Source organism: Chiloscyllium punctatum, chromosome 30 (genome assembly GCF_047496795.1).
Source record: "Chiloscyllium punctatum isolate Juve2018m chromosome 30, sChiPun1.3, whole genome shotgun sequence".
Classification (NCBI taxonomy): domain Eukaryota; kingdom Metazoa; phylum Chordata; class Chondrichthyes; order Orectolobiformes; family Hemiscylliidae; genus Chiloscyllium; species Chiloscyllium punctatum.
Window position 1 is genome coordinate 11,667,085 of NC_092768.1, and position 13,883 is coordinate 11,680,967.

Sequence of the window (13,883 nt, forward strand, 5' to 3'; positions counted from 1 at the left end):
TGAACAGGAAGGGGTTTGGGGTCCATTGGGACGGTGTAGAGCGGGAGTGAAGGAGAAGGGGTTTGGGGTCCATTGGGACGGTGTAGAGTGGGAGTGAACGGGGAAGGGGTTTGGGTCCATTAGGACGGTGTAGAGCGGGAGTGAACAGGAAGGGGTTTGGGGCCCATTGGGACGGTGTAGAGCGGGAGTGAACGGGGAAGGGGTTTGGGGTCCATTGGGACGGTGTAGAGCGGGAGTGAACGGGGAAGGGGTTTGGGGCCCATTGGGACGGTGTAGAGCGGGAGTGAACGGGGAAGGGGTTTGGGGTCCATTGGGACGGTGTAGAGCGGGAGTGAAGGGGAAGGGGTTTGGGTCCATTGGGACGGTGTAGAGCGGGAGTGAACGGGGAAGGGGTTTGGGTCCATTGGGACGGTGTAGAGCGGGAGTGAACGGGGAAGGGGTTTGGGTCCATTGGGACGGTGTAGAGCGGGAGTGAACGGGGAAGGGGTTTGGGGTCCATTGGGACGGTGTAGAGCGGGAGTGAAGGGGAAGGGGTTTGGGGTCCATTGGGACGGTGTAGAGCGGGAGGGAACGGGGAAGGGGTTTGGGGTCCATTGGGACGGTGTAGAGCGGGAGGGAACGGGGAAGGGGTTTGGGGTCCATTGGGACGGTGTAGAGTGGGAGTGAACGGGGAAGGGGTTTGGGGTCCATTGGGACAATGTATAGCGGGAGTGAAGGGGGAAGGGGTTTGGGGCCCATTGGGGACGGTGTAGAGTGGGAGTGAAGGAGAAGGGGTTTGGGGTCCATTGGGACCGTGTAGAGCGGGAGTGACCGGGGAAGGGGTTTGGGGCCCATTGGGGACGGTGTAGAGTGGGAGTGAACGGGGAAGGGGTTTGGGGTCCATTGGGGTGGTGTAGAGCGGGAGTGAACAGGGAAGGGGTTTGGGTCCATTGGGACGGTGTAGAGCGGGAGTGAACGGGGAAGGGGTTTGGGGTCCATTGGGACGGTGTAGAGAGGGAGTGAACGGTGAAGGGGTTTGGGGTCCATTGGGACGGTGTAGAGTGGGAGTGAACGGGGAAGGGGTTTGGGGTCCATTGGGGACGATGTAGAGCGGGAGTGAAGGAGAAGGGGTTTGGGGCCCATTGGGACGGTGTAGAGCGGGAGTGAACGGGGAAGGGGTTTGGGGTCCATTGGGACGGTGTAGAGAGGGAGTGAACGGTGAAGGGGTTTGGGGTCCATTGGGACGGTGTAGAGTGGGAGTGAACGGGGAAGGGGTTTGGGTCCATTAGGACGGTGTAGAGCGGGAGTGAACGGGGAAGGGGTTTGGGGTCCATTGGGACGGTGTAGAGCGGGAGTGAAGGAGAAGGGGTTTGGGGTCCATTGGGACAGTGTAGAGTGGGAGTGAACGGGGAAGGGGTTTGGGGCCCATTGGGACGGTGTAGAGCGGGAGTGAACAGGAAGGGGTTTGGGGCCCATTGGGACGGTGTAGAGCGGGAGTGAACGGGGAAGGGGTTTGGGGTCCATTGGGACGGTGTAGAGCGGGAGTGAACGGGGAAGGGGTTTGGGGCCCATTGGGACGGTGTAGAGCGGGAGTGAACGGGGAAGGGATTTGGGGTCCATTGGGACGGTGTAGAGCGGGAGTGAGCAGGAAGGGGTTTGGGGCCCATTGGGACGGTGTAGAGTGGGAGTGAAGGAGAAGGGGTTTGGGGCCCATTGGGACGGTGTAGAGCGGGAGTGAAGGAGAAGGGGTTTGGGGTCCATTGGGACGGTGTAGAGCGGGATTGAAGGAGAAGGGGTTTGGGGTCCATTGGGACAGTGTAGAGCGGGAGTGAGCAGGAAGGGGTTTGGGGCCCATTGGGACGGTGTAGAGCGGGAGTGAAGGAGAAGGGGTTTGGGGTCCATTGGGACGGTGTAGAGTGGGAGTGAAGGAGAAGGGGTTTGGGGTCCATTGGGACGGTGTAGAGCGGGAGTGAACGGGGAAATGGTTTGGGGTCCATTGGGGACGATGTAGAGCGGGAGTGAAGGAGAAGGGGTTTGGGGCCCATTGGGACGGTGTAGAGTGGGAGTGAAGGGGAAGGGGTTTGGGGTCCCTTGGGACGGTGTAGAGCGGGAGTGAAGGGGAAGGGGTTTGGGGTCCATGGGGACGGTGTAGAGCGGGAGTGAACAGGAAGGGGTTTGGGGTCCATTGGGACGGTGTAGAGCGGGAGGGAACGGGGAAGGGGTTTGGGGTCCATTGGGACGGTGTAGAGTGGGAGTGAACGGGGAAGGGGTTTGGGGTCCATTGGGACGGTGTAGAGCGGGAGTGAACGGGGAAGGGGTTTGGGGTCCATTGGGACGGTGTAGAGCGGGAGTGAAGGAGAAGGGGTTTGGGGTCCATTGGGAACGGTGTAGAGCGGGAGTGAAGGGGAAGGGGTTTGGGTCCATTGGGACGATGTAGAGTGGGAGTGAACGGGGAAGGGGTTTGGGGTCCATTGGGACGGTGTAGAGCGGGAGTGAACGGGGAAAGGGTTTGGGGCCCATTGGGACGGTGTAGAGCGGGAGTGAACAGGAAGGGGTTTGGGGTCCATTGGGACGGTGTAGAGCGGGAGGGAACGGGGAAGGGGTTTGGGGTCCATTGGGACGGTGTAGAGCGGGAGTGAAGGAGAAGGGGTTTGGGGTCCATTGGGACGGTGTAGAGCGGGAGTGAATGGGAAGGGGTTTGGGTCCATTGGGACGATGTATAGTGGGGGTGAATGGGAAGGGGTTTGGGGCCCATATTGACGGTGTAGAGCGGGAGGGAACGGGGAAGGGGTTTGGGGTCCATTGGGACGGTGTAGAGCGGGAGTGAATGGGAAGGGGTTTGGGGTCCATTGGGACGGTGTAGAGCGGGAGTGAACGGGGAAGGGGTTTGGGGTCCATTGGGACAGTGTAGAGTGGGAGGGAACGGAGAAGGGGTTTGGGGCCCATTGGGACGGTGTAGAGCGGGAGTGAACGGGGAAGGGGTTTGGGGTCCATTGGGACGGTGTAGAGCGGGAGTGAACAGGAAGGGGTTTAGGGTCCATTGGGACGATGTAGAGCGCGAGTGAAGGAGAAGGGGTTTGGGGCCCATTGGGACAGTGTAGAGCGGGAGTGAACGGGGAAGGGGTTTGGGTCTATTAGGACGGTGTAGAGCGGGAGTGAAGGAGAAGGGGTTTGGGTCCATTGGGACGGTGTAGAGCGGGAGTGAACGGGGAAGGGGTTTGGGGCCCATTGGGGACGGTGTAGAGTGGGAGTGAAGGAGAAGGGGTTTGGGGTCCATTGGGACGGTGTAGAGCGGGAGTGAACGGGGAAGGGGTTTGGGGTCCATTGGGACGGTGTAGAGCGGGAGTGAACAGGAAGGGGTTTGGGGTCCATTGGGACGGTGTAGAGCGGGAGGGAACGGGGAAGGGGTTTGGGGTCCATTGGGACGGTGTAGAGCGGGAGTGAACAGGAAGGGGTTTGGGGTCCATTGGGACGGTGTAGAGCGGGAGGGAACGGGGAAGGGGTTTGGGGTCCATTGGGACGGTGTAGAGCGGGAGTGAACGGGGAAGGGGTTTGGGGTCCATTGGGACGGTGTAGAGTGGGAGTGAACGGGGAAGGGGTTTGGGGTCCATTGGGACGGTGTAGAGCGGGAGTGAAGGAGAAGGGGTTTGGGGTCCATTGGGGACGGTGTAGAGCGGGACTGAAGGGGAAGGGGTTTGGGTCCATTGGGACGATGTAGAGTGGGAGTGAACAGGAAGGGGTTTGGGGTCCATTGGGACGATGTAGAGCGGGAGTGACCGGGGAAGGGGTTTGGGTCCATGGGGACGGTGTAGAGAGGGAGTGAACAGGAAGGGGTTTGGGGTCCATTGGGACGGTGTAGAGCGGGAATGAACGGGGAAGGGGTTTGGGGTCCATTGGGACGGTGTAGAGTGGGAGTGAAGGGGAAGGGGTTTGGGGTCCATTGGGACGGTGTAGAGCGGGAGTGAAGGAGAAGGGGTTTGGGGTCCATTGGGACGGTGTAGAGCGGGAGTGAAGGGGAAGGGGTTTGGGGTCCATTGGGACAGTGTAGAGCGGGAGTGAACGGGGAAGGGGTTTGGGGTCCATTGGGACAATGTATAGCGGGAGTGAAGGGGGAAGGGGTTTGGGGCCCATTGGGGACGGTGTAGAGTGGGAGTGAAGGAGAAGGGGTTTGGGGTCCATTGGGACCGTGTAGAGCGGGAGTGACCGGGGAAGGGGTTTGGGGCCCATTGGGGACGGTGTAGAGTGGGAGTGAAGGAGAAGGGGTTTGGGGTCCATTGGGACGATGTAGAGTGGGAGCGAACGGGGAAGGGGTTTGGGGTCCATTGGGACGATGTAGAGCGGGAGTGAAGGAGAAGGGGTTTGGGGCCCATTGGGACAGTGTAGAGCGGGAGTGAACGGGGAAGGGGTTTGGGTCTATTAGGACGGTGTAGAGCGGGAGTGAAGGAGAAGGGGTTTGGGGCCCATTGGGACAGTGTAGAGCGGGAGGGAACGGGGAAGGGGTTTGGGGTCCATTGGGACGGTGTAGAGTGGGAGTGAACGGGGAAGGGGTTTGGGTCCATTGGGACAGTGTAGAGCGGGACTGAACAGGAAGGGGTTTGGGGTCCATTGGTACGGTGTAGAGCGGGAGTGAAGGAGAAGGGGTTTGGGGTCCATTGGGACGGTGTAGAGCGGGAGGGAACGGGGAAGGGGTTTAGGGTCCATTGGGACTATGTAGAGCGGGAGGGGACGGGGAAGGGGTTTGGGGTCCATTGGGACGGTGTAGAGCGGGAGTGAACGGGGAAGGGGTTTGGGTCCATTGGGACGGTGTAGAGCGGGAGTGAACGGGGAAGGGGTTTGGGGCCCATTGGGACGGTGTAGAGCGGGAGTGAACGGGGAAGGGGTTTGGGGCCCATTGGGACGGTGTAGAGCGGGAGTGAACGGGGAAGGGGTTTGGGGTCCATTAGGACGGTGTAGAGTGGGAGTGAATGGGGAAGGGGTTTGGGTCCATTGGGACGGTGTAGAGTGGGAGTGAACGGGGAAGGGGTTTGGGGTCCATTGGGACGGTGTAGAGTGGGAGTGAACGGGGAAGGGGTTTGGGGTCCATTAGGACGGTGTTGAGTGGGAGTGAACAGGAAGGGGTTTGGGTCCATTGGGACGGTGTAGAGTGGGAGTGAACAGGAAGGGGCATTGGCGCATTAGTGCAGGTGAGGAAGGGGCAGAGGTGAAGAAACACAGCAGGTCTAGCAGCATCTGTGGAGAGGGGAACGGGTGGGGAGGTGGGGTTCCTTCAGGATGGGAAGCTGCTGGGAGAAGGAATGGGGTTTTTGTGGAAGGTGAAGTTTGGTAAGGGGCTGGGTGGGTGAGCAGTGAGGTGGTCACCGATCCCAGAGAAACAGACCGGGAGATTACTGATGTTAAGCCAAGGTGGAAGAGAACCTGAACAAGGGGGATTAGGAGCTGGGAACCAGAGAGAACAGGGTGCTGGAGTAAAACCAAGCTCCTTACATCCCAGGGCAGGGTGGGGCTGGGGGGGGTGGGGGGGGAGACACAGCGGGATTGAATCAAGCCAGAACTTTGTTGAACTTGATTTAGGGCAGCACGGTGACTCAGTGGTGAGCACTGCTGTCTCACTGCGCCAGGGAGCCGGGTTCGATCCCACCCTCAGGTGACTGTCTGTGTGGAGTTTGCACATTCTCCCCGTGTCTGCGTGGGTTTCCTCCGGATGCTCCAGTTTCCTCCCACAATCCAAAAATGTGCAGGTTAGGGTGGATTGGCCATGGGAAATTGTCCCATAGTGCCCAGGGATGTGTAGGTTAGGGTGGATTGGCCATGGGAAATTGTCCCATAGTGTCCAGGGATGTGTAGGTTAGGGTGGATTGGCCATGGGAAATTGTCCCATAGTGTCCAGGGATGTGTAGGTTAGGGTGGATTGGCCATGGGAAATTGTCCCATAGTGCCCAGGGATGTGTAGGTTAGGGTGGATTGGTCATGGGAAATTGTCCCATAGTGTCCAGGGATGTGTAGGTTAGGGTGGATTGGTCATGGGAAATTGTCCCATAGTGTCCAGGGATGTGTAGGTTAGGGTGGATTGGCCATGGGAAATTGTCCCATAGTGCCCAGGGATGTGCAGGTTAGGGTGGATTGGTCATGGGAAATTGTCCCATAGTGCCCAGGGATGTGCAGGTTAGGGTGGATTGGTCATGGGAAATTGTCCCATAGTCAGCGCTTCTCACTGGGAGATCTGGGAGAGTGGGGACACTGACAGATTTGGGGGGGTGAAGGGGAGATGAGGGAACAGATGGGGTTCAGTGCAGAGAATTGGGAGGTGATGCACTTTAGTTAGAGACAAAATACATTGTGCGCAGTTCTAAAGAGGGTGGGGCAGGAGCAGGGGGAGCTGGGGGTAAATGTGCACCGATCATTGAAGGTGGTGGGACAGGTAGAGGGGGCAGTGAATAAAGCACACAGTGCCCTCGGGTTTATTAACAGGGACACACAGAGTCCAAGAGCAAGGGGCTGATGCTGAACGTGTCCCAGCCCCTTGTTAGACCCCAGCTGGAGTATTGTGTCCAGGTGTGGGCCCCACATTATCGGAAAGATGGGGAATGTGTCGGAAAGAGAGCAGGAACAATTTACAGGAACGGATCCAGGGATGGGGAAAGGTCAGCGATGAGGAGAGATTGAAGAGGGTGGGAGTGTTCTCTCTGGGAGAGGGAGATCTGAGAGAGGTTATCAAAATCCCGAGTAGGGAGGGGGGGCCTGGAGAGAGGGGAGAGGGAGAAGCTGTTCCTGTTGATATCTCCATGGAGAATTTTTAGATTAGATTAGATTGCCCACAGTGTGAAAACAGGCCCTTCGGCCCAACCCGGTCACACTGACCCTCCAAAGAGTAACCCACCCAGACCGTTTCCCTTTGACTATTGCACCTAACACTACGGACAATTTAGCATGACCAATTAACCCTGACCTGCACATCTTTGGAATGTGGCAGGAAACCGGAGCACCCGGAGGAAACCCACGCAGACACGGGGAGAATGTGTGTGTGGAGTTTGCACAGTCGCCTGAGGCTGGGATTGAACCCGGGTCCCTGGTGCTGTAAGGCAGCAGTGCTAACCACTGAGCCACCGTGCAGCCCTTAGTTATGGTATCCCAGCGATAACATGTGGGATCGCTGTCCCTGGGGACATTCAGACTCACTCGCCCGGGGGGGGGTTAGTAACTGGAATCTCCAGTGATGGCTCCCGTGCACTGTTCTCCCACTCTCTCTCTCTCTCTCTCCGATAGAAGTTTCTGGAACATGACCCACGACGTGACGGTGCAGACCAAATGATAGCAGAGTTGCAGAAACACCTCGCGACAGCAAGGCACCGCATCCAGACTCTGGAGAAGCAACTGAACGGAACAGTCTGCTCCGACCAGGTCAGTCTGTGCCTCCCCCCCCCCCCCCCCCATCAGCCACCCAGCTCCACTTCCAGGACTTGGGAAAACCGAAACGGGAAATGCTGGGAATCCCGCACCATCTCTTGGAGAGGCAGACCAGTGACCCTGGGTTAGGAATGGGAAAAGGAGGAGTGAAGGAGGGGGTGGTGGAGAGTGGGGTGGGGGTGGGGGGGGAGGGGGGGGTGATGCTGGGAGTATTTAGCTGCTGTGTTCCAGTTTGGGATCCTGGTCACTGCTCGCTCGCTGAGGTCCGGGCGTTGACTCTGAGCTGAGCTGTGATCGGTTTGTGCAGGTTGTGATCGGAGGTTACAGAGTGCCCACCCTGCACACACTGAACAGAGTAGGGTCACCACCAAACAGACGGGAAACAGAGGTCACCATCCTACCCTCCAGGTACTGAGGTCCGGGCGTTGACTCTGAGCTGAGCTGTGATCGGTTTGTGCAGGTTGTGATCGGAGGTTACAGAGTGCCCACCCTGCACACACTGAACAGAGTAGGGTCACCACCAAACAGACGGGAAACGGAGGTCACCATCCTACCCTCCAGGTACTGAGGGACGGACGGAGAGAGTCGGAAACCGAGGGACACCACCACCTGGTGTGCTGACAGCCCAGGCGTGAGTCCAGACCACTCCAGAGGGAGTAGGGGAGGTCACCCACCAGCCTGGGTAGGGGTCAGGATCTCCACCCCCTTCCCTCCCTCCCTCCCTCCTGACACATGGAACCCAAAGCTGCCCTTGGTGATGGTTACCATGACGACCACCATGGCTGCTTCACGATAAATGTCCCTCAGGGAGGGAGACCTTTCCACTCTCTGGTTCACATGACTGGCCCCTAAATGCCCCCTACCCCCTCGCTCTGTAATGGCTGAGGGAGTTGCTGCATTCAAGGGGTAATTAGGAATGGGGTTGGGGCAATGATTCCACCCCCCAACTCACTCTCCCCCTCCCCCTCCCCCTCCCACCTTGCGCTCTTCCCCCCTCTCCCCCCAATGTTTCAGAGAGAGAGAGAGAGAGACCACCACACTGGGGACAGTCTGCTCGGTGGCAGTCTGGGCTGGGGCTGGAGGAGAGACACTGGGTGACACCCCCACCTCCCCACCACCCACCCCCCCCCCCCCCCCCCCCCCCCAACCTCCCCCACCCTGCTCTCAGGATCCAGTCGAACTGGTTCAGTCAGTGAGTCCGCTGCTGGGCTGGTGTTGGTGCTGAAGCTGTACTTGGATACAGGAGATTTATCTCCACAGCCTGGAGAGACGGATTGACCCTTTCCATATCATTCCCAAACTCTCTCTGCCTTCCGCCCCCTCGCCCAAGTTCCCAGTGAGATTGTGCTGGATACAACCTTCTGCCAAACAGATTCACTCTAGGCCTATGGGCACGTCGTTCATCTGGGCCAGGCCCAGACTTTATTATCCCGTCCCTAGATGCCCCCTTGAGAAGGTGGGGGTAAGCTGCATTTACTGCCCCGTCCCTAGTTGCCCTCCTTGAGAAGGTGGAGATGAGCTGCATTTCCTGCCCCTGTCCCTAGTTGCCCCCCTTGAGAAGGTGGGGGTGAGCTGCATTTACTGCCCCTGTCCCTAGTTGCCCCCCTTGAGAAGGTGGGGGTGAGCTGCATTTCCTGCCCCTGTCCCTAGTTGCCCCCCTTGAGAAGGTGGGGGTGAGAGCTGCATTTCCTGCCCCTGTCCCTAGTTGCCCCCCTTGAGAAGGTGGGGGTGAGAGCTGCATTTACTGCCCCTGTCCCTAGTTGCCCCCCTTGAGAAGGTGGGGGTGAGCTGCATTTCCTGCCCCTAGTTGCCCCCCCCTTGAGAAGGTGGGGATGAGCTGCATTTCCTGCCCCTGTCCCTAGTTGCCCCCCTTGAGAAGGTGGGGATGAGCTGCCTTCTTGAACCGCTGCAGTCCATGTGCTGTGGGTAGACCCACAATGTCCCTTAGGGAGGGAATTCCAGGATTGGGACCCAGCCACACTGAAGGAACGGCCGATATATTTCCAAGTCGGGATGGGGAGGGCTCAGAGGGGAACTTGCAGGGGATGGGGTTCCCATGGATCTGCTGCCCCTTGTCCTTCTGGATGGAAGTGGTCGTGGGTTTGGAAGGAATGGCCGATACATTTCCAAGTCGGGAGGGGGAGGAGCTCAGGAAAGTGACTCCAATTGGTTGGCCTCCATAACGAGAGGCTTGGAGTACAGGATCAGGGAGGTCTCGCTGTAACTGGACCAGGGGGGTATTGGTGAGACCCACCCCGCCAGGGTCCGGTACAGTTTTGGGGGTCTCTGTGTCTGGGGAAAGATGTCCTGGCGACGGGAGGGAGAACAGCGATGGTTTCCCAACTGATCCCTGGGATGACAGGACTGACTGAGGAAGAGAGACCGGATGGGGTTGGGATTATGTTCACTGGAGTTTAGGAGAGTGAGGAGGTGGGGTGGGATCTCAGAAAGGTATAAAATCCCAACAGGGATTGGACAGGGTAAACACAGGCAGGATGGTCCTGATGACCAGGACTGGGGAGGGGAGGGAGGTGGGGGGGGTGGGGGGGGGGGGGGGGGGGGGTGGGGGGGGTCACAGTGTAAGGATACGGGGTGGGCCGTGTCAGACTGAGGTGAGGAGGAATGTCCTCCCCCGAGACTGGGGACCCTGTGGGATTCACACCCCCCCCCGCCACAGAGAGGGGCTGGGGTGGGGGAACACAACATCTAGAAGGAGGGAGATCTCATTCTTAGGGATAAAGGGATCTGGATGGGAAACAGGGACAGGGGAGCATTGAGGTTGTACAGGATATTGGTTGCAGTGTCTTCTGGAATACCGGGTCCAGTTCTGGTCTCCCTGCTAGAGGAAGGACATTACCCAGCTGGAGAGGGTTCAGAAAATATTGACAAGGATGTTGCCAGGGTTGGAGGATTTGAGCTACAGGGAGAGGCTGAACAGGCTGGGGCTGTTTTCCCTGGAGTGTCGGAGGCTGAGGGGTGACCTTATAGAGATTTACAAAATTATGAGGGGCATGGATAGGATAAATAGACCAAGTCTTTTCCCTGGGATGGGGGAGTCCAGAACTAGAGGGGCATAGGTTTAGGGTGAGAGGGGAAAGATATAAAAGAGACCTAAGGGGCAACTTTTTCACCCAGAGGGTGGTACGTGTATGGAATGAGCTGCCAGAGGATGTGGTGGAGGCTGGTACAATTACAACATTTAAGAGGCATTTGGATGGGTATATGAATAGGAAGGGTTTGGAGGGATATGGGCCAGGTGCTGGCAGGTGGGACTAGATTGGGTTGGGATATCTGGGATAGTATGGACGGGTTGGACCGAAGGGTCTGTTTCCATGCTGTACATCTCTATGACTCTTAATACCTTGTTTCTTTTGCTGTATTTTAACTTTTGTGTTTGAATAAAGTGTGTTTTGCTTTGTGTGTTGACCAATCAAACTGCATCTGGAATCCAACCCCTCACATTTAGCTTGAAACTAAGAAAGTCTGAGTCTAGATGAACTTGTGAGTGTTCTGAAGGCGGGAGGGAGGAGGGGTGGGCTTGGTGCCCAACGCAACAAACCCAGACCTCTCTCCTGCTTTGACTCTACCCTGGCCGAGGAGCCAGGATGTGGGAGTTGTAAGTTCCTCTGGCAGTGGGGACTGTAATCAAGGGCCCTGGTCACAGTCTCTCTGCCTTGTTTCCTCTCTTCTCCTCTTCGTCAGCAGATCCAAGCTCAGCTGAAGGCTGGCCGGGATACTGACAGTCAGTTCCTCCTGACAAAGTGGCTAACGTCCGAACTACACAGCAAGGAGCAGCTACTCCAGGTGAGAGTGTTGGTGAGGATCCTCCGAGTCCCTTTTCAAATGGCCATCTAACAGGCCAAGGCAATTCGCAATGGACGGGTGCAGAATTGTGGTGACTGAAGGGATTGATGAGGGCTGAGCGGTAGATGTGATCTATATGGACTTCAGTAAGGCATTCGACAAGGTTCCCCATGGGAGACTGGTGAGCAAGGTTAGATCTCATGGAATACTGGGAGAACTAGCCATTTGGATACAGAGCTGGCTCAAAGGTAGAAGACAGAGGGTGGTGGTGGAGGGTTGTTTTTCAGACTGGAGACCTGTGACCAGTGGAGTGCCACAAGGATCGGTGCTGGGTCCACTACTTTTTGTCATTTACATAAATGATTTGGATACGAGCATAAGAGGTACAGTTAGTAAATTTGCAGATGACACCAAAATTGGAGGTGTAGTGGACAGCGAAGATTACCTCAGATTACAACAGGATCTGGACCAGATGGGCCAATGGGCTGAGGAGTGGCAGATGGAGTTTAATTCAGATAAATGCGAGGTGCTGCATTTTGGGAAAGCAAATCAGGGCAGGACTTATACACTTAATGTTAAGATTTACAAGGATGTTGCCAGGGTTGGAGGATCTGAGCAACAGGGAGAGGCTGAACAGGCTGGGGCTGTTTTCCCTGGAGCATTAGAGGCTGAGGGGTGACCTTATAGAGGTTTACAAAATTATGAGGGGCATGGATGGATAAATAGGCAAAGTCTTTTCCCTGGGGTGGGGGAGTCCAGAACTAGAGGGGCATAGGTTTAGGGTGAGAGGGGAAAGATATAAAAGAGACCTAAGGTGCAACTTTTTCACACAGAGGGTGGTACGTGTATGGAATGAGCTGCCAGAGGATGTGGTGGAGGCTGGTACAATTACAGCATTTAAGAGGCATTTGGATGGGTATATGAATAGGAAGGGTTTGGAGGGATATGGGCCGGGTGCTGGCAGCTGGGACTAGATTGGATTGGGATATCTGGTCGGGTTGGACCTAAGAGTCTGTTTCCGTGCTGTACATCTCTATAACTGACTAAGTGAATCTCCTCCCCCCACACTCTCCCTAAAGCTCTCAGATAGTCCACTCCCTGCCTAACTGGATATTTCTGATTTCTGGAATTGTGTTGATGGAGATAGGATTGGTGTGTTTGACCTGGCGATTAGCTGAGACCCAGTGTCCGCTCGATTTCAGAGGCTGTTGCTAGGTGACCATGTTGTGGGGTGGGGTGGGGTCTGTTTGGTTTCTGTGTGCTATGAAGGAGCTCGAAAGCTGTTTAATACAATGCTGCTTCTCTCTCTCCTCCTCTCTTTGTTTCTACCCCCCCCCCACCCTCAGCAATGTCTGGATTTGCTCCGACAGCTGCTCAGTGGGTCCACTTCGGTGTGGGATGTGAAGACTGACCTGGTTGAGAAGCTCCGAGACCAACTACAAGAGCGTGAAGGAGAGCTGCAGGTAAACGAGAGACGGGCACCTAACACCCGACCCCCCCCCCCTCTGCCCCCCCCCAACCCTGTCTCTCTGTCCATGGCCCACGGCACTGTATACACACTGCACACGGTGTCACACACTGTCAGGGAGCGACACGGCACTGTATACACACTGCACACGGTGTCACACACTGTCAGGCAGGGACACGGCACTGTATACACACTGCACACGGTGTCACACACTGTCAGGGAGCGACACGGCACTGTATACACACTGCACACGGTGTCACACACTGTCAGGGAGGGACACGGCACTGTATACACACTGCACACGGTGTCACACACTGTCAGGGGCGGACACTGCACTGTATACGCACGGCGCACGGTGTCACACACTGTCAGGCAGGGACACTGCACTGTATACACACTGCACACGGTGTCACACACTGTCAGGGGCGGACACTGCACTGTATACACACTGCACACGGTGTCACTCGCTGTCAGGCAGGGACACGGCACTGTATACACACTGCACACGGTGTCACACGCTGTCAGGGAGGGACACGGCACTGTATACACACTGCACACGGTGTCACACACTGTCAGGCAGGGACACGTCACTGTATACACACTGCACACGGTGTCACACACTGTCAGGGGCGGACACTGCACTGTATACACACTGCACACGGTGTCACACACTGTCAGGCAGGGACACTGCACTGTGTACACACTGCACACGGTGTCACACACTGTCAGGGAGGGACACGGCACTGTATACACACTGCACACGGTGTCACACACTGTCAGGGAGGGACACGGCACTGTATACACACTGCACACGGTGTCACACGCTGTCAGGGAGGGACACTGTACTGTATACACACTGCACACGGTGTCACACACTGTCAGGGAGGGACACGGCACTGTATACACACTGCACACGGTGTCACTCGCTGTCAGGCACGGACACAGCACTGTATACACACTGCACACGGTGTCACTCGCTGTCAGGCAGGGACACGGCACTGTATACACACTGCACACGGTGTCACACGCTGTCAGGGAGGGACACGGCACTGTATACACACTGCACACGGTGTCACACACTGTCAGGGAGGGACACTGCACTGTATACACACTGCACACGGTGTCACACACTGTCAGGCAGGGACTCTGCACTGTATACACACTGCACACGGTGTCACACACTGTCAGGGAGGGACACTGCACTGTATACACACTGCACACGGTGTCA

At 57.0% G+C, this 13,883-nt stretch overlaps 2 protein-coding genes across 4 annotated transcripts in view; one reads left to right on the forward strand and one right to left on the reverse strand.

Annotated features, from left to right (window-relative positions):
- Positions 1-13,883, reverse strand: part of LOC140455173 (uncharacterized) — a 459,457-nt gene that overhangs the window by 419,013 nt on the left and 26,561 nt on the right. The window lies entirely within an intron of this gene.
- Positions 1-13,883, forward strand: part of LOC140455046 (uncharacterized) — a 47,987-nt gene that overhangs the window by 29,823 nt on the left and 4,281 nt on the right. Inside the window, exons 2-4 of the mRNA XM_072549714.1 lie at positions 7,243-7,377; positions 11,086-11,187; positions 12,534-12,732. Coding sequence (XP_072405815.1) covers positions 7,243-7,377; positions 11,086-11,187; positions 12,534-12,732 — 436 coding nt within the window. The remainder of the gene's footprint in view (positions 1-7,242; positions 7,378-11,085; positions 11,188-12,533; positions 12,733-13,883) is intronic.